The sequence below is a fragment of the Rhinopithecus bieti genome, unplaced genomic scaffold (assembly GCF_001698545.2).
Source record: "Rhinopithecus bieti isolate Rb0 unplaced genomic scaffold, ASM169854v2 scaffold_69980, whole genome shotgun sequence".
Taxonomy (NCBI): Eukaryota; Metazoa; Chordata; class Mammalia; order Primates; family Cercopithecidae; genus Rhinopithecus; species Rhinopithecus bieti.
This window is the reverse complement of record NW_016826299.1, coordinates 660,270-680,533: the sequence shown is the minus strand read 5'-3', so window position 1 is coordinate 680,533 and position 20,264 is coordinate 660,270. Positions and strand designations below refer to the sequence as shown.

Below are 20,264 nucleotides of genomic sequence, written 5' to 3'. Positions count from 1 at the left end.
AGTAAACAGGGTATTCTTTAGAAGAATGCATGTCCTTATCTGGGCGTGGTGACATGGACTTATAGTCCCAGCCACTGGGGAGGCTGAGGCAGGAGGATCACTTAAGCCTGGGAGTTCAAGGCTGTGGTGCACTATGATCACACCTGTGAGTAGGTTCTGCACTCCAGCTTGGGTAATATAGTGAGATGAAGAGTGTATGTCCTTGGCCTGGGTTGGAATACCTGGGGTTCAGCTAACCTGACCAGATGAGTTTAAATTACCATAGCCAAGGGTGACCCAGATATCTGGATGGGTTTGCTCCTGATGTCTGAAGCTGTTTTAGCCTCTTGTTTGGATCTAGTCTGAATGAGCAGAATCCCTCATTTCTCCCTGGTTGAAGCTGGCTGACCTCATGGGCAGAACTGGCACCAATCTGGTTGTAAGTGACCTTGCTCCCTTCTGGTGGCTCCTCTCCCTCAGCGACCGCTGGCCCTGTCGGTTGTGAGCCAGATGAAGGACCCGACCTTTGCCATCTTCATGTATGAGCTGCACTGTGGAAAGCAGACAGCCTTCTTCTCGTCCCAGGGCCAGGAGTACACCGTGGTGTTTTGGGACGGAAAAGAGGAGTCCAGGTAAGCTCCATGGCCTGCCCTGCCCTCTTTGAATTTGGGGTGGGAGGCCACTGTGGAATTTGGAAACAGAGTCGATGTTGACCACAATGAGAATCATTTAGCAGACAGTAGGGTCCAGAACCTGGTTAGACTGCACTCAAGAAAGAGCAGGGAGAGCAGAAGAAAGTCCACAGAAACAGACATGCACGTATGGTTTTGTGGTTAAGAGATGCCAGAAATGAGTAGTATCTGCCAGGGTGTCTGGGGACACGAGGGCACTGTGGCATGTACCTATAGTCCTAGCCACTCAAGAGGCTGAGGCAGGAGAATCCCCTGAGCCCAGGAGTTCAAGTTTAGCCTGAATGACATAGCAAGACCCCATCTTTTAAAAAATTAGAAAATTTAAAAACATTTTTTAAAAGGAAATGAGACCTGTCAGTTTGGTTTTGTGACTTTCTCAAGAATGTTCTGCTGCCCCAGATTGCAGAAGGGGCAACAGGGTGGGTTTAAACAAAGTTGGGGTTTTGCCAGGAGGGAGAGAGGGGCAGGGGCGTTGGGGTGTTTTCAAGGGAGTGACACAGAGATGGACCAAGGCACCTAAGTGAGGCCATAAATTCAGGGAGCACAACGGAAAGTACCAAAGGATCCTAGGTATTGCTAGAGTTAAAAAAAAAAAAAATTTAAACCTCAAGAGTTACGGTATTAGGTGGGGTGAGCTGAAAAACTAGGAGGTGGCTGTCAGAAAAGACATGCTTGCCATGGGGTGGGTGGGAGGCACCTAGTCAGTAGTAAAGACAGCATCTGGAGTATGACCTTTGGAGAGGGTGCCTGGGGTAGAGTGGGGAAATATCACTGAGCTCGAGACATAATAAGATAAATGGAACAGACTTCGCAGTTTCTCTTAGGTCAGTCTTCGTGAGTCTGCATCAGATTTCATGCCACTAGGACTGAGTGTTGGGACACGGATGCACTCTAAGAAATGACGCTATAAAGAAGATTTTTCTGACCAAGCCTTGTGGCTCATGCCTGTAACCCCAGCGCTTTAGGAGGCTGAGGCAGGTGGATCATTTGAGTTCAGGAGTTTGAGACCAGTCTAGGAAACATGGTGAAACCTTGTCTCTACAAAAATAAATAAATACATAACAAAAATTAGCTGGGAATGGTGACGAGCACTTGTAGTCCCAGCTACTCAGGAGGCTGAGGCAGAAGGATTGCTTGAACCCAGGAGTCTGACTCTGCAGTGGGTGGTGATTGTGCCACTGCACTCCAGCCTGGGTGACAGAGTGAGACCCTGCCTCAGAAAAAAGAGAAGTTATTCTAAGATACAGCAATGGAGCATGCCTTCCTGATGGGACGTACTCTAAGGACAAAACAAAAAGTAAACTTATTAATTAAACAGGTTTCAGTAACTATATTGTTGGTAGTACTGTTGTGATTGTTATTCTAAGATGCTGCTTGTGGTTGTGGAGTAAGTTAATGAGTAATTGTGTTGCTGTTGCTGGAAACCGTGATTTTCAGCATGGGCTAAAAGAGAAAGAGATGTAAAGTAGGGTAAGTAAAAGCCTGCAGTTCTGAATTGATTGGATGGACTCGTGATATAGTTGAAAAAAAATAAACATAAATTTCTCAGCTCTGCTCACTGAAAAGGCCTAAAAACAAGGACCCATCGAATGCCAGTGTTCACCCCTAGGAGCTAGACTGTGCTCTCTAAGTACCAAAGTGAACCAGGGCTCATCAGAATCATGGCAGAGTCCATGTCTGGGGCAGGAAGTGCGCCTGGAACATCTGCCACCTTAGAAGCAAGGACACCGTCAGACACTTCTGAGGGTGAATTGGAGGACCTGGAGCCAGACTGGCCCTGGGAGGCTGGGCCAGGCCCTGCTCTGCTGGCCTAGAGACACACACGTGGCAGGTACCTGAGACAGTTCTGCTCAAGCCTCAGAAGACTTCCCAGAGGGAAGAGAGAGGCCTCTTCCTGTGACCTGTGAAGGTTCTTTAAAACTCACTGCAGAGGCGGGAGGATAGCTTGAGCCCAGGAGTTCGAGACCTGCCTGGGTAATACAGCGAGACCCCGTTCTCCACAAAAAGGAAAAAAAAAACAAAAAAAAACTCACTGTGGCCTGAAGAGAGGCTCACTCACAGGAAGGGAGGAGGGGGCTGGCCCAGAGCACACGGGCAGCCAAGCAGGGTGGAGCCGGACTTGAGATCTGTCTGAGAGTTAAGGAAGGAAAGGAGGCGAGAGAGGCAGGGCAGCTGAGCAGGTAAACAGGATTCACATAGGACACAATTCCAGTTGCGGGGAACAGGGGCAATTATTCTTTATGACTCTCTCTATTTTTAACTGTTTTCAAAGTAAAAGCTATTAGAATATCTTAGTTTTGTTTTTCTGATGCATAAAAAAAATGATGGGAAAAGGGACAAATATACCTGAAGGAAGTTTTTGTTTGCTGTATTTTCTACCATTTCTATCATCTGCAAATACATTATCAGTCAACAGTGGTGAAGCTTTTTAAAATTTGGTAGTAGGAGAAACTTTATATTGAGAATGCTATTCATGAGCTTAACGTACTCTCTTGAGTTTGAGGGACAGAGCTATGTGATGTGGAGTATGTAACTTCCCTGTTGCATCAGCTTCAGCCTCCTCTTCCATGCAGTGGGTGCCCGGGATGCCTGCCACGGGCAGAGGGGAGGCAGCGATGCCAGAGACAGCCGGCCTGGTGAGCCAAGGCTCTCGCAAACGACAAGCCATTAGTTCTCAGAGCGCTTGTGCTGAGAGCACATTTTGAGCGCCCCCCACCCCAACCCAATCTCCTTTGGAATTCTCCCAACTTGTCTTTAACCCTGACTTTGTCTACTCTGCAGTGAGGGGCTCCCCACATAACACGGGTGGGAAGGATATGGCTGGTGGGAGGGCCCCTTCTTCCTACTGGGGGCAACCGTCTCAACCCTCAGGGGTCACAGAAAGAGGACAGCCTTTCTTCCATGGGGAATGCCCTCCCTGCGGGCAACAGTCAAGCATTACCCTTCAAACAGAACCCAGCTCTGCTCTCTCAGAACGCAGCAGGATGCAACCCTGGGTGGGAGCAGGGGAGGTAAATGAGGCTCGCGGCTGGCCCAGGCCAGGCCCAGGGAAAGGAGGCAGCCCCTGGCCCCCAGGCACTGACCACACAGTTGCTGCCACTTACAGGAACTACACGGTGGTGAACACAGAGAAGGGTCTCATGGAGGTGCAGAGGATGAGCTGCCCCGGGATGAAGGTGAGCTGCCAGCTCCAGGTCCAGAGATCCCTGTGGACAGCCACTGAGGTAAGCACTGCCCACAGGCCTGCCCACCGAGGTAATCACTGCCCACTGGGTGCAGCCCCTGGGTGGGGGCCACATTCATAAAAATACAGGACACCAGGTCAAGTGAACTTTCAGATAACCCCCAGTGCATCCCTGTGCAATCCCAGAGTAATGCCATGAACCCCATGAAGTAGCAGCCTGTAACCAGAGGCAGCTCAACCCTGCCTGCTGCTGGCTGGCGGCCGGGATTTGGGATGGTGAGGACCAGATGTAGACCCTCAGCAGGAGGAGAGACCCAGGAAGCTAGGGACATGCCTGGGTTTCCCATAACACTGCCGAGTCACTCAGCTCCGAAGGCCTCTTGCCTTCACATCAGGAAAATCACTAGAAGGCCTAAGGTGGGGTCTTCGGAGAAATCCCGAGAGAACTGGCCAAACACAAATGTTCTGAGGCAGGCTGGGCACAGTGGCTCACGCCTGTAATCCCAGCAATTTAGGAGGCCGAGATAGGCGGATCACAAGGTCAAGAGATTGAGACCATCCTGGCCAACATGGTGAAACTCTGTCTCCACTAAAAAATACAAAAATTAGCTGGGCATGATGGTGCACAAGTGTTCCCAGCTACTCAGGAGGCTGAGGCAGGAGAATCGCTTGAACCCGGGAGGTGGAGGTTGCACGGAGCCAAGATCGCACCATTGCACTCCAGCCTTGCGACAGAGTGAGACACCGTCTCCAAAAAAAAAAAAAAAAAAAAAAAAAAAAAAAAAAAAAAAAATTGTTCTGACGCTGTGGGTGCGGGGATAGATTGGTGCAACTTTTCCCCAGGGCAGTTTGGAAGTGTGTTCACATATGTATCAGAAATCTCAAAAGCATGCTTACCACTTAAGCCTCGGAAATCTCGTGTTAGGAAACATCTGACAACACTTTAGCCAAAGTAGATGCACCCCAGTCCCAGGCAGCCAAGAGGTGCTCCCACATCATTTCCTCCTAGAATGAGTGAGAGCAAGGGCTCTGCCTACAGCGTGCTGTCGCATGGAAAGAACAGTGAGAAGACAGCATTGCAGCGTGAGTCCACTTTGCCAGTACCAGGTGCACACACAAATACCACAGAGAACTTCTGAGAGGCTGTGGCCCCAAATTCCAATGGTGGTTTTCTCTGGGGAATAGATTATGGGCTATTTTCTGTTTCCTCTTTAGACTATTCTGTCTTTTTCAACGTTTCTACAAAGAACAGAAATACATAAACAACACACCAGAACGTGTCAATCCATGTAACTTTCCAAGACCCACAGGGGATCCCCAAGGCTGAGTGCATCCTCATGGGAATGCCTCGAGAAATGCCAGACCCTTTCCAGCCTGGGTCTCACAGTGGACCTGTCTGCCTCTGCAGGACCAGAAAATCTACATCTACACCCTCAAGGGCATGTGCCCCTTAAACACACCCCAACGGGCCTTGGATACTCCAGCTATCGTCACCTGCTTCTTGGCCGTGCCTGTTATTAAAAAGGTGAGGTCAGGGCAAAGGCGGGTATGCAGGTCTCTGATGTGCTTCCATGCCTGGGAGGCATCTCCTAGCTGGGAACAGCCTGAAGCTGTGTCAGGGTGGGGACTGCAGAGCCACACCTTCTAGGACTACCTGGCCTAGGACACAGCCTTAGAGGCAGTGGGAGGAAAGATATCAGATCTGGTCCATCATTGGTGCCTTCTGGTTTGCAAAAACCTAAGTCCTCAGCCAGACTGAGGGCCAAGTGAAAACCCCCTTTCACATGCAAATGCCCTGACTCAGGTGGAATGACTGTTGGTGCAAATGGCATGGTGAGCAGTCATGTGTGTGCCCTTCCCCTTCAGAGGGCAGGGGCATCCGGAGCCTCTATCCCACCTGCCCAGGCCAGAGCCACCCCACAGCCACTTGGTCACCAGGTCCTGGAGGTCCTGATCTCCTTCCCTCCATCTCTGCCTCCCACAAAGTACTCACCATCTACACCAAACGCAATTTCTCCTTGTCCAGCATGGCCCTGCAGACTCACCTCTTTAACCTCCTAGCCCTGGCCTTTCTAAATGAGACCCCAAGGGGCACTCTCCCCAGTGAAGGGCCCAGCCAGCTGTGCTACACCTTGGGATTAGCCCCAGCCTCTGTGAGGCTGTTCTCTGACCCCTGGGGGCCTCGGCACCCTCCCCACAAAGCACCCGACTCTGTGCTGGGCCCTTCACATCCCAGCACCTCTTCCCAGACCGTCTCTGATTCAGCTCTCATGACCAAAGGCCTTGGCCCCTCCTTTGAGAAGCTGCCCCTCCGTGGGAGGCAGCTCTCTGGCTTTTCCAGGCTCCTCCGCCCACAGGATTCAGGCACGGCTCAGGCAGTTCTGGTTTCATCCACCCTGAGGGACCTGTCTGTGCAGTAGGCACCCTCGGTAAATGCACAAGAAGCCTTTACTGGTGTTGCTTTGTTAAAATGTGGTGACTATCATCATCCAATTCCAGTTTGCCCATCTACAAAATAGGTATAAGAAGAGACAGAGAAGGCCTAGCATACCCGAAGGTCTAGGCCGGTGCACTTGGTAAAAGAACATTATTATTACTTCTGGATGGAAGCAAACTACATGAACTCTTCTCTTCACCCTTCTTCAGTTTCATTTCTTAAAAAAAAAAAAAAAAAAAAAGTATGAAATAAACCTTAGAGTCATTTATGACCATGGCCCCACAGCGAGGCTAGGCAGCTTGGGACCCGGCCCACACCAGAGCACAGGAGAACATGACACAAAGTGTTATTGAGGCCACCGCTGGCCAGAGCCCCCAGCCAGGGCACCACCTCCTGCACGACCAGAGGGAATAAAGCCTGCTCTGTGCAGGGCCTCCTGTGCAGGGTGTCTGCCCCCTCCAAGGCCGCCAGGGCAGAGCCTGCATTCTTGCACGCGCACGCACGTTCACACCCAGACGGAACATGGTGCTCACCGCCCTGGCCGGGGCCTGAGCCAGGACTCCAGATAGAGACCTGGAGCCTATTTGCCTTGGCTGCCTTCTTTCCCTAAAATCCTGGGGATGGATTTCCATACACTTTCTTACAGCATGTTGTCCTGGACAGGGAGCTACGGGTCTCTGTTCCATTTCCCTACACAGCCAGCCTCCTGAGCTCCCCAGCTCCCCACAAGGAGGCTTTCTGCCCTGCCCCCTCACTGGCATGAGGCCCAGCTCCCTGCTCTGCCCTGACTCCAGCTTTGTTCTGCAGACCTCTTCCCACCCCCACCACAGCCGACACTGTGTCTAGGCTGCGAAGCTGCGCTGTGTTCCTGGCTCTGCCCTGGGAGGTGTCCTGGGGCAGTCTGGGGTGGGCCTAGCATTCAGCATGGTCCCTGTAACTTTGGCCTCTGCCCAGTGACCTCTGGCGGGTGTAGAAGAGCTCATGCTTCATTGAGAGGGTGGGGGGCACCCTGAGGACCCTGTCAATGTTGGCTGAACCACAGGCATCTCAGATAGATGTAAGCTGGGATGAGCGCTTAGCAGGCTGAGACAGGCCTCCACGAGAGGGTTGAGTAGGAAGCAATTTCTTCCAGAATTAGTTCAGCAAACACATGTCCACCTGGAGCAGGAGCCAGGTGGAGTCACAGGGCCACCAAGATGAAGGAGACTGAGCCCTTCCCTGTGCCAGGCCAGTGCCACGGGGATGCTGGTGGGCTGGGGCACGTCCTTATGGAACACTCCACCTGGTAGGGGGGTGGCAGGCAGGGGGCAGTGCACAGACACTTGCCATGCCCACACTGCTGTCACGTTAAGCACACCCAGAAAAGGGCGGGCACCAGGTCCTGCCTCTGAAGGAGGCCTTGGTGGCCTCAAGGAGAAGGCAGCTCCCTGCTGCTCGCCCTGCAAGAAGCTGGCACAAGCAGAGGCGGCCCATGTGGTCCAGGTGACACACGGTCTCACTTGGTGCCACAGGCCCTGCCTCTCGGTGGCATATTCCTTTCTTTGCTGCAGGGATGGTAGACATGGCTCTGCTGAGTCAGAGCTCACTTCCTTAGGAGCAGCCCCAGCCTTTCTAAGAGCTTTGCTGCCCTGAAGCGTGTTGGTGGAACGTGTGAAATGGAAGGATGTGACACATCCCTGTCTCCTTCCTGCAGAATTCCTACCTGGTCTTAGCGGGCCTTGCTGATGGGCTTGTGGCTGTGTTTCCCGTGGTGCGGGGCGCCCCAAAGGACAGCTGCTCCTACCTGTGCTCACACACAGCCAATAGGTCCAAGTTCAGCATCGCAGACGAAGATGCACGGCAGAACCCCTACCCAGTGAAGGCCATGGAGGTGGTCAACAGTGGCTCGGAGGTCTGGTACAGCAATGGGCCGGGCCTCCTTGTCATTGACTGTGCCTCCCTGGAGATCTGCAGGCGGCTGGAGCCCTACACGGCCCCCTCCGTGGTTACGTCGGTCGTGTGCAGTTCTGAGGGCAGAGGGGACGAGGTCGTCTGGTGCCTGGATGACAAGGCCAACTCCTTGGTGATGTACCACTCCACCACCTACCAGCTGTGTGCCCGGTACTACTGTGGGGACCCCAGCCCCCTCAGGGACATGTTTCCCGTGCGGCCCTTGGACATGGAACCCCTGGCAGCCAGTCACACGGCCAACCCAAAGGTGCCCGAGGGGGACTCCATTGCAGACGTGAGCATCATGTACAGTGAGGAGCTGGGCACGCAGATCCTGACCCACCAGGAGTCACTCACCGACTACTGCTCCATGTCCTCCTACTCCTCATCCCCACCCCGCCAGGCTGCCAGGTCCCCCTCCAGCCTCCCCAGCTCCCTGGCAAGTTCTTCCAGCGTGCCTTTCTCCCCCGACTGCGAGGACTCAGACAGGCTACATGAGCCCAGTGCTGCCTCCGACAGGTCTGAGCATGACCTGACCCCCATGGACGGGGAGACCTTCAGCCAGCACCTGCAGGCTGTGAAGATCCTCGCCGTCAGAGACCTCATTTGGGTCCCCAGGTAAGTTTCCCGAGGTGAGGGCACCATCGAGGGCATGCCCACAGAGCAAGGAGACTCCCTGGGAGCCAGGGAGACTGCCTGGCATCCTTAGAGGTCATGTGGGGACCCAGCAGGTGCTGTGCTTCCAAGAAGGTTGGTTCCCTCCATTGGGAATGGGAGTGATATCTTTAGCAAATCTAAGAGTGGCCGCACTGAAGCTTATTGCCTGCCAGAGAGCTTAAGGTGCCACACAAGGAAAGCCACAATCAACTGTGATTCAGCTTCCACTGGGAAAATTCTCCTCTGCTTTGGGGTCTGTCCCCTCCCCATAACTTAATCCCTTAGCAGAAACTGCATGTCTGTTGCCTCCCTTCCGCACCTTTCTGCACACCGGCTTCATTCCCCCGAGAGCACGGCTACCGACAAAAACGCTTCCCCTTCTGGGTTTTGGTTGCTTAGGCGCGGTGGAGATGTTATCGTCATTGGCCTGGAGAAAGATTCTGGCGCCCAGCGGGGCCGAGTCATCGCCGTCTTAAAAGCCCGAGAGCTGACTCCACATGGGTAAGACTGAGTGGCAGCTCCTTTAGGACCCAGGCAGCAGCATGAGCACAGAAGGCCCCACAGCCAGGTCCTGCACAGTGGCTTTGCTGCCCCTCCATTCTCCCAAATAGCGTGTCCACCAACATGGCTATAAGTCAAAGTGGAAACAAGATGGGGCCCCGCAGACAGCTCCTAGGGGCTCCACACTGGCCATGGCTCCCTGTTTCTGGAGTACTCAGTGCACCTGTAGATCAAGTACCCTACCTAACGAATGCCTCCAGGGCCAGAATTCAGCTACAGTTGACATGCAGATGCATCCAGGTGATTGATTCACTGTTCTTCCTGCCAAGCAGGAAACCCTACCCGAGGTGTCCACCTGCCCACACAGCACCCTATGGGGACAGATGACATAGGCACACCTTGTCATCTCCAAGCCTGGGGTCTCAGCTCCTGCCCTTCCTGGGCTGAGGCATGGTTCAGTACCTGTCTGTGGGTGGGTACCCCTAGGATTATGCCAGTCTCCTCTGTGAGGGTATGCTGGGCAGGGTGCCCTGTCCAGAACATGGTCTACATGGCTGGAGTGATGTGAGGCTGGCCCCAGCTGCAGCTCCCCACAGTGTTTACACCCCTCACTTTGACTACCGAGCCCCACATGGTAAATCTCCCTTATGAAAAGTCCTCAATTCAAATTGTGTGTGTGTGTGTGTGTGTGTGTGTGTGTGTGTACTTTGGAGCTCTTCCACTTCACACTAGGCCTGTTTTCCTGTAGCGTGAGTTATCCCCCATCCCTGGGCAAGTGGGTTTTTATTTCATCTGGAGCATAAGAGGGTGGAGAAACCCCAGTCAGCTTGTTTCTCCCAGAGCAGGACAATGACCAAGGAGGCATCCATGGCAGTCTCACTCCCTTGCCTGCCAGCTTTGATCTTTGGCAGTGAATCCTGGGCCAGTGACCCTTGCTCTGTTAGTGGTTCTGGAAGCAAGATCTGGATCTGCTCCTGAGCTCTGCCAGAGTGTGTGGATGGAAGCCTTGAACTGACGGAGTTCCCAGCTTGCAGGTTGGGCTTCTGGAGGAAATGGGTGTGCAGCACCCAGGTTGGGACCTTGGCATACCTGCCATTAGTGTCCTAATGTTTAGTTGTTGTTGTTTTTCCTATCCGTCCCCTAAAGCCAGATTTTACCTCTTTCTCGCTATAGGGAGAAAGAGGCCCCAGCAGTCAGCCTCAGGGGAGGCCCTGGCAAGGCTATGCAGAGTCAGAGGTCCCTGGACATCCCAGTTTGCAGGAGCACCTCAGTGCCATGCAGGCCGCACACACAGGGCACAGAGGGAGGAAAGGCAGTTAGTATGTGCTCGGGGTGGGGCACCACCAGGGCAGGGAGGCTGCACTGCAGCCCAAAAGGAAACTTGTAGCGCCCCCACCAATCCTGCAGAACTGTCCACAGTTTCAAAAAATGTATGTAGTGATGACTTTGGGGCAGTAGGTTTTCCATTTAATATATGAGCCTGTATTTCCTAAGCGTGTAGAAACAGAATAAGAGAAGAATCACATTGAGCTTAGTGGCAAGGGAGTTGAGTTAAACTCGGTCATGAGCCACTCACAAGCAGAAATTTGGTTCATTGGTGTTTTCTGGATGCTTTGAAGTTAAGTCACGGATACCTGATCTGATTGCTTCTGTGGCTTTCCAGGGAGTCGGACTCTTACAGACAAAGCCCATGGAAGTGAACTCATGCCCACAGCCCATGTTTGGACTTTATAAAGCCTAAGCCCGCAGGCTGGGCCACCGGGGAGAAGTGGTGCATCTGAGCACATCCCAGAGAGGGCTGGCAAGCAGACATACTCCCCTCCCCTTAGCCAGCTCTGCCTTCCTCAGAAGGCCCAGGGTGAGGGTCCCAACCCCACCCAAGTGGGGACCCTGTGAGTTTCCTTAGACCCCTTCTCTCTGCAGGGTGCTGGTGGATGCTGCTGTGGTGGCAAAGGACACTGTTGTGTGCAGCTTTGAAAATGAAAACACAGAGTGGTGCCTGGCTGTCTGGAGGGGCTGGGGCGCCAGGGAGTTTGACATTTTCTACCAGTCCTACGAGGAGCTGGGCCGGCTGGAGGCTTGCACACGCAAGAGAAGGTAATTCCTGTGGAATGACAGTCACACATGCAGAGCTGGCTGGCCCCAGGCTGCAGCCTGACCCTTCTGCCATCAGCCTCTAGTTCTCCAAGGACCTAGAAGACAGATGGAGTTCTCCCCTGAACTCCTTGCTGCTAAGAAGTGCTAAGAAGTTACCCGCCTGGCAGTGGCTCCAGGGTTCTCTGGTTCTCTGGAGCAGAGTTATCTGAATACCCCATCCCCCAACTGCTGATTTTACAGCCCCAGGGAAGACAGTGGTATCAGGCTGGGCAGGGCTTCCACTGGCCTCCTCCATCAGTTTCCAGGAGCAGGGCTGGAGGATCCTGTTCTGAGCTGGGTCAAACAAAGTAGGGCCGGGCCTTCCTGCCATCCCCGGGTCTCAGATGGAATTACACCAGAGGCTCTCGGTTGGGAAGCAGTTGAGGTAGAGCAGGAGGGGGGCTGTAACCCCTGCCCTTTCCCCGCCGGAGACCTCAGGCTCTCAGCACATTCCGCAGGCTCCTGAGTCCCTGAGGCCTGGGCCAGCTTGGGCAAGACGAGATCAGATGTCTCTGTGTTCGGGAAGGTCTCTGTGTGGGAAAGCCCTCGGAGGACGCTGGGTGAGGAGCATTGCCCCATCCAGAGAATGAATGAGTTCCTTTAAGTGCCGCAGCCAGAAAGCCCAGAGGCACATAGTGCAAGTGCACCAGCTTAGCCTTTACATTCCTCTCCACCGACAAAAGGAAGGGGAAACTCAATCAGCTGGACTTCAGAAAGGGCCTTGTGTTTACAGCTTTGTCAAGTAAATTTGAACGCAGCTGGAGCACAAGCCCTGTTTGTTTGCACATAAAAATCTTGTTTATCACTTTTAAAAATTCAGTAATATCTCAGCGGTCAGGCTTCTGGTTGTGAAATCACATTGTATGGGATTTATACCAAATTATGTATTTGCTAAACTTTCGCTCCACACGTGTATAGCAGAGTACGAAAAGGAAAATTGTCCACAGGGGGTTTATGGATACAACAGCAAACATTGTATAAATTATGCACATGCATGTATTACACACATGCACACATATATGCACACACATGTGCAAACATAACCACATTTTGTCAAGGGTTACCCTTTGGGGCTTCTTAAACCTGAATGGGAGTTTGAAAGAGAGATCATACTCCAGCTGAAGTTTGTTGACCCTTTTCTAAAATTAAAAAGATCAAATATAGTATTTGCTGGATATGCAGGGGGATGAGACTCTTTTAATCTCAAAATAAACAGATTCTTTCAAGAATGAAGCTGTGGCCTCTGTCTTTCGAGTGCTTATGACCACAGCACAGACTCAGTCCCTCCCAGACCCACTGACTGTCTGGGGGTAATGGGCAGCCCCTCCATGCCCACTGTGCCAACATGCAGGTGGGCCCTGAGCAACTTCCAGGGGTGGAGACACTGCTCTGTCAGTCACAGGTTGGAAAAAGCGAGTTCCCCTACTTTTTTTTTTTGTGCCAGCCTGGGCACCAAGTCCCAGGGGTTTGAGGGTCTGTGCTTCCTGTCCAAAGTGCTGGGATTACAGGTGTGAGCCACCTGGGCTAGCTGAATCTCTGCTTTTAGAAGCTCACTCCTCATAGGTAGAGTTGACAATGAGCACACAAACAAGTGAGATAGTAGAGCAGCCGGACCACCCAGTTGGGCAATTGGTGGCTTGGCCTAGGGCTGTTATATTTAACTGAGGCTGGGGAGGCCTGCAGCCTGCACCAGGAAGTACAATGTGAGACTGAGGAATGGGAAGAAGGCATTCTGTGGAGCTCTGAGGACACTAGGTGCAAGGGCCCATGCAAAGGCCCTGTTGTGGGATCAAGCCACTGTGTGGGAGGGACACAAAAGCCTGGCGTGGCCGGAGCCTTGAAGGAGGGGACTGGGCACACAGAACTGCAAGTGTGGGTCTCTGCTGAAGATCCTGGCAGTTTTAAGCAGGATTATTAGATGATTCAGTCATCTTTACAAATCACTTTGCTGAATGTAGGATGGATTAATGAGGGGGTAGTTGGAGGCTACCCCTTGGAGGGCATTTTGGCCTTATCTACCAAAATTTCAAATGCACATACCCTCTGACCCAGCAGTTCCACTTAAGCATTTGGTCCTGAAATATTCGTAAAAGTGCCCAAAGATACAGAACAAGGATGTGCATTGTAGCATCTCTTAGAATATGGCCCCAAACAGGAAGCAACCCGAACCTCTACCAGGAGGGAGGCCATAAAATTCCTGCACATGCAACAATGCGATCCTCCGCAGCCTGTCAAAGAGGCAGGCAGCACTAACTGTGCTGGACTGGAATGTTCTCCAAGATATAATAAATGCATTTATTTGAAAGCAGCTTGCAGCACAGTGTGTATTGAGTTACCATGTGTGTGTAAAAAACCTTGTAGAGCTCCGCGTGTATGCACAGGGAAAATATCCCGAAGGACACCCAAGGACGTGGTAGACACTGGTTGCCTCTGGGGAGAACTGAGGGCTGGCATAAAGGAGTGAACCTTTATTTTTATTGTACACCTTCCTTTCTGCACCCCGAATTGTGTGCATGCCCTATTATGGAGGTAATTAGGCTGGGAAGGGCCTCTTCCCTGAGCCCAATAGGTGGCTCTTGGCCTTGGTCTGTAGACGTAATGGGGAGGAGTCCCCGTTTCTCCCCGCTCCTCTGTGGCTGTCTTACTCCATCGAGGGCAGGTTCTGGGGCAGGGCTAGGTCCCCTAACAATCCTGTCCCTCTAACTTCATGGTCCTGGCTGAACCAGAACCTCCTTGGCTATCTTTGGAATGCAGGCACAGCCTGCCAGAGCCCTTCTCCCTCATAGTGCCTCCAAGGCTGGAGCATGGGCTTCTCTGGCGGAAAGCGCTGGGGAAGCCCCAAAGGAGATATAGTAACACAGAAACTCCTCCAACGCTCAGGAAAACCTGAAACACGCTGAGAGGCAAACCGCAGGCTGCTGCCCTGGAAGGAGCCACATTTTCCAGCATGTCAGGGCCTGGGGCCTCAAAGTCTCTGCAGGAACAGGGAGTGGGGGGAAGGGTGGATGGCTGGGGAATGGAGAATGGAGTCAGGGTATGGGGGTTATAGTTAGTTATAATAGCACTTTAACAATCACTGTGGCAGAAACTGCTAGTTGCAGCCCCTTCTGCTCAGTATCAGACCCCGATTTTGTTGGTGCATCCTTCCCCAGCCACCTTTGCAGGTGGGGTGGCCCTGGGACTGAGCTCCAGCCAGGGGTGACTTGGATGTCGTCAAGTAGGGCTTCAGGGAACGCCATCAAAAGGGGCTGAGTCAGTGGAGGCCCCTTTGACCCTGCCCCTGCCTCCTCTTTCCTTGTGGGATGGAGGGCCCCAGGAGGGTCTGGGGCAGTGATGGGGGATAGTTCGCCAGCTCTGGCTGCTAACCTTCAGGCTTCATGTGACCTTATGGAAAAGGAACCCACTTCCTTGTTTAAGTCAGCATTTTTTAGCTCTTCATGACTAGCAGCCAAATGCAGTTCCTAATGATCAGATACATTTCCAATTAGCCCCACCAGAGCACTAAGAGTCAGCAAGTGAGCTGGCTGTAGCCAACTTCTGTTTAAGTCTAGGCAGGGGGACATAAGAACCGTGGATTGGAGTGCCATGTGCCAGGCGTGCCCCTGCTCACCTGTGCATCGTGAGAGCTGGGTGTGGTGTAGCCCACAGTTCTTCCCAAGGCAACAAGCAGTCATTTTGCACCAAATCACAGTCACAGAGAGGGTCCAGGGTTTCATCCAAGTCACCCAAAGGCCAAAACTTAAGGTGTGGTGGCTTTGATGTCCTGCAAGTTTAAATTCCACCCTGGACAGGCTACCCCAGCTCTGCAGCCCTGGTTTCTCCTCTGTCATCAACAATTCCTGATGGGATCGGCACAGGGACTAAGAGAGCCCCCACCAGGGCCAGGACTCCCATCTTTGGCCGTGAGACCCCTCTTTCCTGCCTGGGAAGGGCACGCTGGGGGAAGCACACAATCATCCTTGAGAACCACTTAGGGGAAACACAAGCGGTCCTGTTGCCATGAACTATTCCAGGGTTCACAATAAATCACCTCTCTGTTTTTTCTGAAATAATCAGGAAGACTTTTATGAACACCTTTACTTGAGAACTGAGTTAAGGTGTAACACATAGAAGAATAAATGGACGCTGATGGATGAGTGTAGTAAGATCATGGGGATGTTTAAGAGTCCCAGTTTGGAACATACAGGTTTTGTTGTTGTTGTTGTTGTTGCTGTTGTTGTTGTTGTTTCTTAGATGGAGTCTGGCTCCCGTGGTGCAGGCTGGAGTGCAGTGGCACGACCTTGGCTCACTGTAACCTCCACCTCCCAGGTTCAAGCAATTCTCCTTCTTCAGCCTCTTGAGTAGCTGGGATTACAGGTGTGCGCCACCACGCCCGGCTGATTTTTGTATTTTTAGTAGAGATGGGGTTTTGCCATGTTGGCCAGGCTGGTCTCGAACTCCTGACCTCAGGTGACCCACCTGCCTCGCCCTCCCAAAGTGCTAGGATTAGTGGCGTGAGCCACTGCACCCAGCCTGCAAAATATGTTTTTTTAAAATGAACTACTAATAACAATGGACACACAAATAAAATAATATTAATTTCCACTTTGCCATCGATGATCTCTGCCACCCCCAGGGCTGTCACCACGCTCCCTGTTCTTCTGGGCATTCCTTGGCCCGTTGAGGTCTGTTGGTGGGTCCTAGGGGAGAGGGACTAGTTAGTGCGGTAAATACGTGCTGAGTGCAAGGGCACTGTCACCTCTCTCACCATCCACAGGCAAGAGCCCTGCACTTCCTGCGTGAGACGACCCTGCCAGGGCACTCCTTCCCTCCACCCTGGGCCCTGCAGCATTCGCTGGTGGCTGCTCAGTCAGCCTGGGTGCAGGAGAGATGACCTGGAGTGCCCAGGCAGCTCGCCACGGACATGCATCAAGAACAAGAAGCAAAGCCTGTGGTTGGGGCCACTGGGAGCTGGGGGTTTGGTGACCTGAGCTCACCCAGCCCATTCTGATTGATCTGTGGCCCTGACACCCTGCCAGCACTAATGCCCAGACCACCCAGCATGCTCACACACAGACTCGCACCCCTGGCACCAGCTCCATGGAGCTGTCCCCTGCTCTGTAAGAAGAAACAGCCCAGCTCTGCCTCCCCAGCCTAGGAAATTCTCAAGGGAAGGTACAGAGAGGTGAAGTCTTAACAGGCAAAGGAGTCCCATCCAAAAAGAAGGTGGGGGTGGCCAGGGGACAGCAACCTAACATGTGAAATTGAAAATATCCACATGAACTCATGACCTTTAATTGTAGAAAGAAGTCAAAATATGGGAGCAGTGGTTGCCTCTGGGGAGGGAATCAGATGGCTAGGCAGGACCGTTCTTAACATGACTCTTACTTATTTTTAAAGCAAATGGAAATGAATACACATCATCAAAAATATTTTCTAGCTCTGTCATGAAGAGTGATCCAGGGAGTAGCACTTTCTTGCATTCAAAAACACATACACACACACCACACACATATATATACATAGACATACACACCACACACCTACACATGCATACACTCGTATACACATACAGGCACATATGCACATGGCATACACATACATTGACACATAAATGCTCATACACACACACCACACACACATATATACAGCTATATACACACACTCATATACACATACACGCACACTTACATGACACACACACTTATGCACACATACAGCGTGCACTCATATGCATATATGACAATCATATAATATAACGACACATGTGTATGCTGGCACACACATATGCACACACCCATACATAACACACACAACACACACACATGCATATACACACAGACATGCACATACACACACAGACATGCACCAATGAATTACAATGGGCCTGGACAAGCTGCATACCCCAGGGATTTCAGGCAGTGTCCACATTTTTTTTTTTTTTGGTTAACTGGTCATGAATAATGCCAGTTGACAAAAGCTGGCAATGATACGCAATGCAGTATAGAGCATAGAAATTGTAGTGATAATGGAAAAGGTTAGAGCTCATCGTACATGTGTGTATGTATATGTATCCTTATCTTGGAAGGAGTGTAGGAGCTGTCGCTCTGGTGGCTGCACTGATGACCAGCTAGAAAGAGGTCCAGCAGGGAGGGACCCACAGATATGGGACAGCCATTTGTCCTGAGATAGCCTTGAGACAATGAGCCACCTGCACACACTCACCCCTCCCTTCTGAGAAAGACCCTCAAACCAGCCAGTCTAGCACATGCTAACAAGATGTGCTTGCCTGGTCCTAGTGAAGCAGGCCACAGAGACATATCTTGTTAGCATGTACATGTCCCACCAGCATATCATAAGAGTGGGACAAACGAAAGTTACAGAGTACTTTGCTTCAGGAGGTGGACATCAGGCTGCCAAAAAACGCAAAGCTTCACAAAAAGCTTGAGCTTCCAACGTCCTACGGATGCAATAAGGGAACTCGTCCTACAGAAAGGACACAGCCTAATGCCTGAGCTCAGGTTCCAGTCACCTCGGGAGGAACAGTTGGGAGCGCCGCCCCAAAGGAACCATCGACACCCTGGCGCCTGTGTCCCCAGCCCTTAACTGGTCCCACCCTGAAGACTTGTCTCTTTTCCTGGGATCGGTGCAACCCTAGGACAGCTCAGAACCCCTGGGAAGAGCTATGAGCACTGGTAAGAAGATGGGGAGTAGGGTGAGGATGGGAGGTGGGAAGCAGGCTTAAACACTGGTCAGTTCCAGAGAGAGCAGAGCACTTTGTTGTGTAACCAATACAGCATTTTAGGCATGTTTTGGCTGTTTGAGTGTTTGAAGCACATTTTAGACTTTAAACATTTACAAGTGGGATCCAATAAAAATGTTAAATCAGTGTTTCACTGGAGGAATTGCCAAAACTCAGGAGTTGTGTGTTAGGCGTAGAAGCGGTGTGTTGCTGTTTGGAAAGCATTGATGGTTTCATGTTTAACAGATTCATGAGCCCGATAAATAGGGCATCAACAGTGCACAGGCAGCAATGCATGAGCCCAGCAGTGCCCTCAAGCCTGGCACCCAGCCTGGCTCCCAGGAAATGCTCACATGGGTTGAAGGCAGAGGGAGATGGCCATGGAGACGCTTCTGGTTTGCTGGCCGAAAGTGCTGGGATGACTCCATCTCTCTGACATAAGAGCAGAAAGATCTGGAAGAGAGTGGCATCCTTTTCCCAAGGGCACATTCACCCCACTCCAGGCTAGATATCCCTACCTCCCCTGCACCCTACAGTGTTCAACTCAGCCAGAAGCCCAGAGAGCCCAGGAGAGGTGTGAGCAATGGAAGAAAGATCAGCACAGATGCCTTGCCAGGCACACCCATGTCACTCAGCAGTGGAGCAGGGACATCCTTCAGGGAGTGGGACATATTATTTATACTCTGGGAGGCTGGAAACAAACAGCCCTACAGCATCCCACAAGTCTCAGGCTCTAGGGTTCCCCTTCCCCATCCACGGGGGCTGCAGATCAAAGACACTGACCAGAAGCCCACAGCTCATGGCATGGTGTTCCATTATTTATCACTGGACGATCTTGCGCCTTTCTGAGGTGACAGTGGTGGGGAGGGAAGCCATCTCTGACATTGCCGTGGTTCAGATGTCTGTTACTTCTCTCTTGCCAACAGGAAGCTTGACCCCTGGAAATTCCCCTGCAGATGCCCTAGGCCCCCCTCCCCATTCCGCAAACCCCTCTCCCAGGCATGGGGGGAGGGCACATCCAGGGAGGGAAGGGCTGCTTGGGCCATAGTGCTGCCCAGGTGGAAGCTGGTTCCCAGCTGCCCAAGCTCCACACTCCAGTGGGTCAGGATACCTGCTCAGAATTACTTCTGCTCCTCAGTAGGAGGAGGCTGCGCTCTGGAGGCTGGAAGTCCAGGACCAAGGTGTTGGCAGGGTTGGTTTCTGCCATGGCCCCTCTCATTGGTTTGGGGATGACCACACTTCCTGCTGTCCTCACATGGTCATCCCTCTGTGTGTGTCTATGTCCTCATCTCCTCATCTTACAAGGACACCAGTCCTATTGGATTAGGGCCTACCCTAATCACTTCTTTAAAGCCCCTGCCTCCAAATACACTCACATGCTGAGGTACTAGGGGTTAAGACTTCAACACATGAATTTGAGGGGCCCCATTTTAGCCTATAACACCCTCCGTGTTCCGAAGGCTCTATGGAAGGTTCCATGGAGCATAAAGGACAGCCAGAGAGCATGGCCTACAGTGAGGGTGAACGGAGGCTCTGGGAGGAGGACAGTGAAAGGCAAGGAAAGGTACCTGCAATCCACTGAGTGAAACAGGGAGATCATGTTTATAAAAAAATTGTAGAGTATCGTATAAATGTATAAACGACAAGGTTGGAAGGACATAGACAAAAATATTAGTGGTGGTTATTCCTCACTGCTGGAATGGCCACTTTTATTCCTTTTCTTTTGGATTGTTTGTACGTAGAATTTCTTTTGCAATAAGAAAAAAAAAATCAAAGTTACAATTTTTTTTTGAGACAGGGTCCCACTCCATCACCCAGGCTTGGAGTGCAGTGGTGTGATCTTGGCTCATTGCAGCCTTGACTTCTGGGCTGAGGTGATTCTCCCACCTCAGCCTCCTGAGTAGCTGGGACTACAGGTGCACACCACCACGCCTGGCTAATTTTTTTTTTTTTTTTTTTTTTTTGTAAAGATAAGGTTTCACTATGTTGCCCAGGCTGGTCTCAAATTTCTGGGCTCAAGGGATCTTT

At 51.8% G+C, this 20,264-nt stretch overlaps 1 protein-coding gene across 1 annotated transcript in view; it reads left to right on the top strand.

Moving 5' to 3' along the window:
* LRRK1 (leucine rich repeat kinase 1) overlaps positions 1–12,744 on the top strand; it is a 150,778-nt gene extending 138,034 nt beyond the window's left edge. Inside the window, exons 29-34 of the mRNA XM_017863388.1 lie at positions 460–611; positions 3,778–3,895; positions 5,264–5,380; positions 7,986–8,839; positions 9,278–9,379; positions 11,303–12,744. Coding sequence (XP_017718877.1) covers positions 460–611; positions 3,778–3,895; positions 5,264–5,380; positions 7,986–8,839; positions 9,278–9,379; positions 11,303–11,480 — 1,521 coding nt within the window. The 3' untranslated portion in view covers positions 11,481–12,744. The remainder of the gene's footprint in view (positions 1–459; positions 612–3,777; positions 3,896–5,263; positions 5,381–7,985; positions 8,840–9,277; positions 9,380–11,302) is intronic.
* Positions 12,745–20,264: the final 7,520 nt, after the last annotated feature.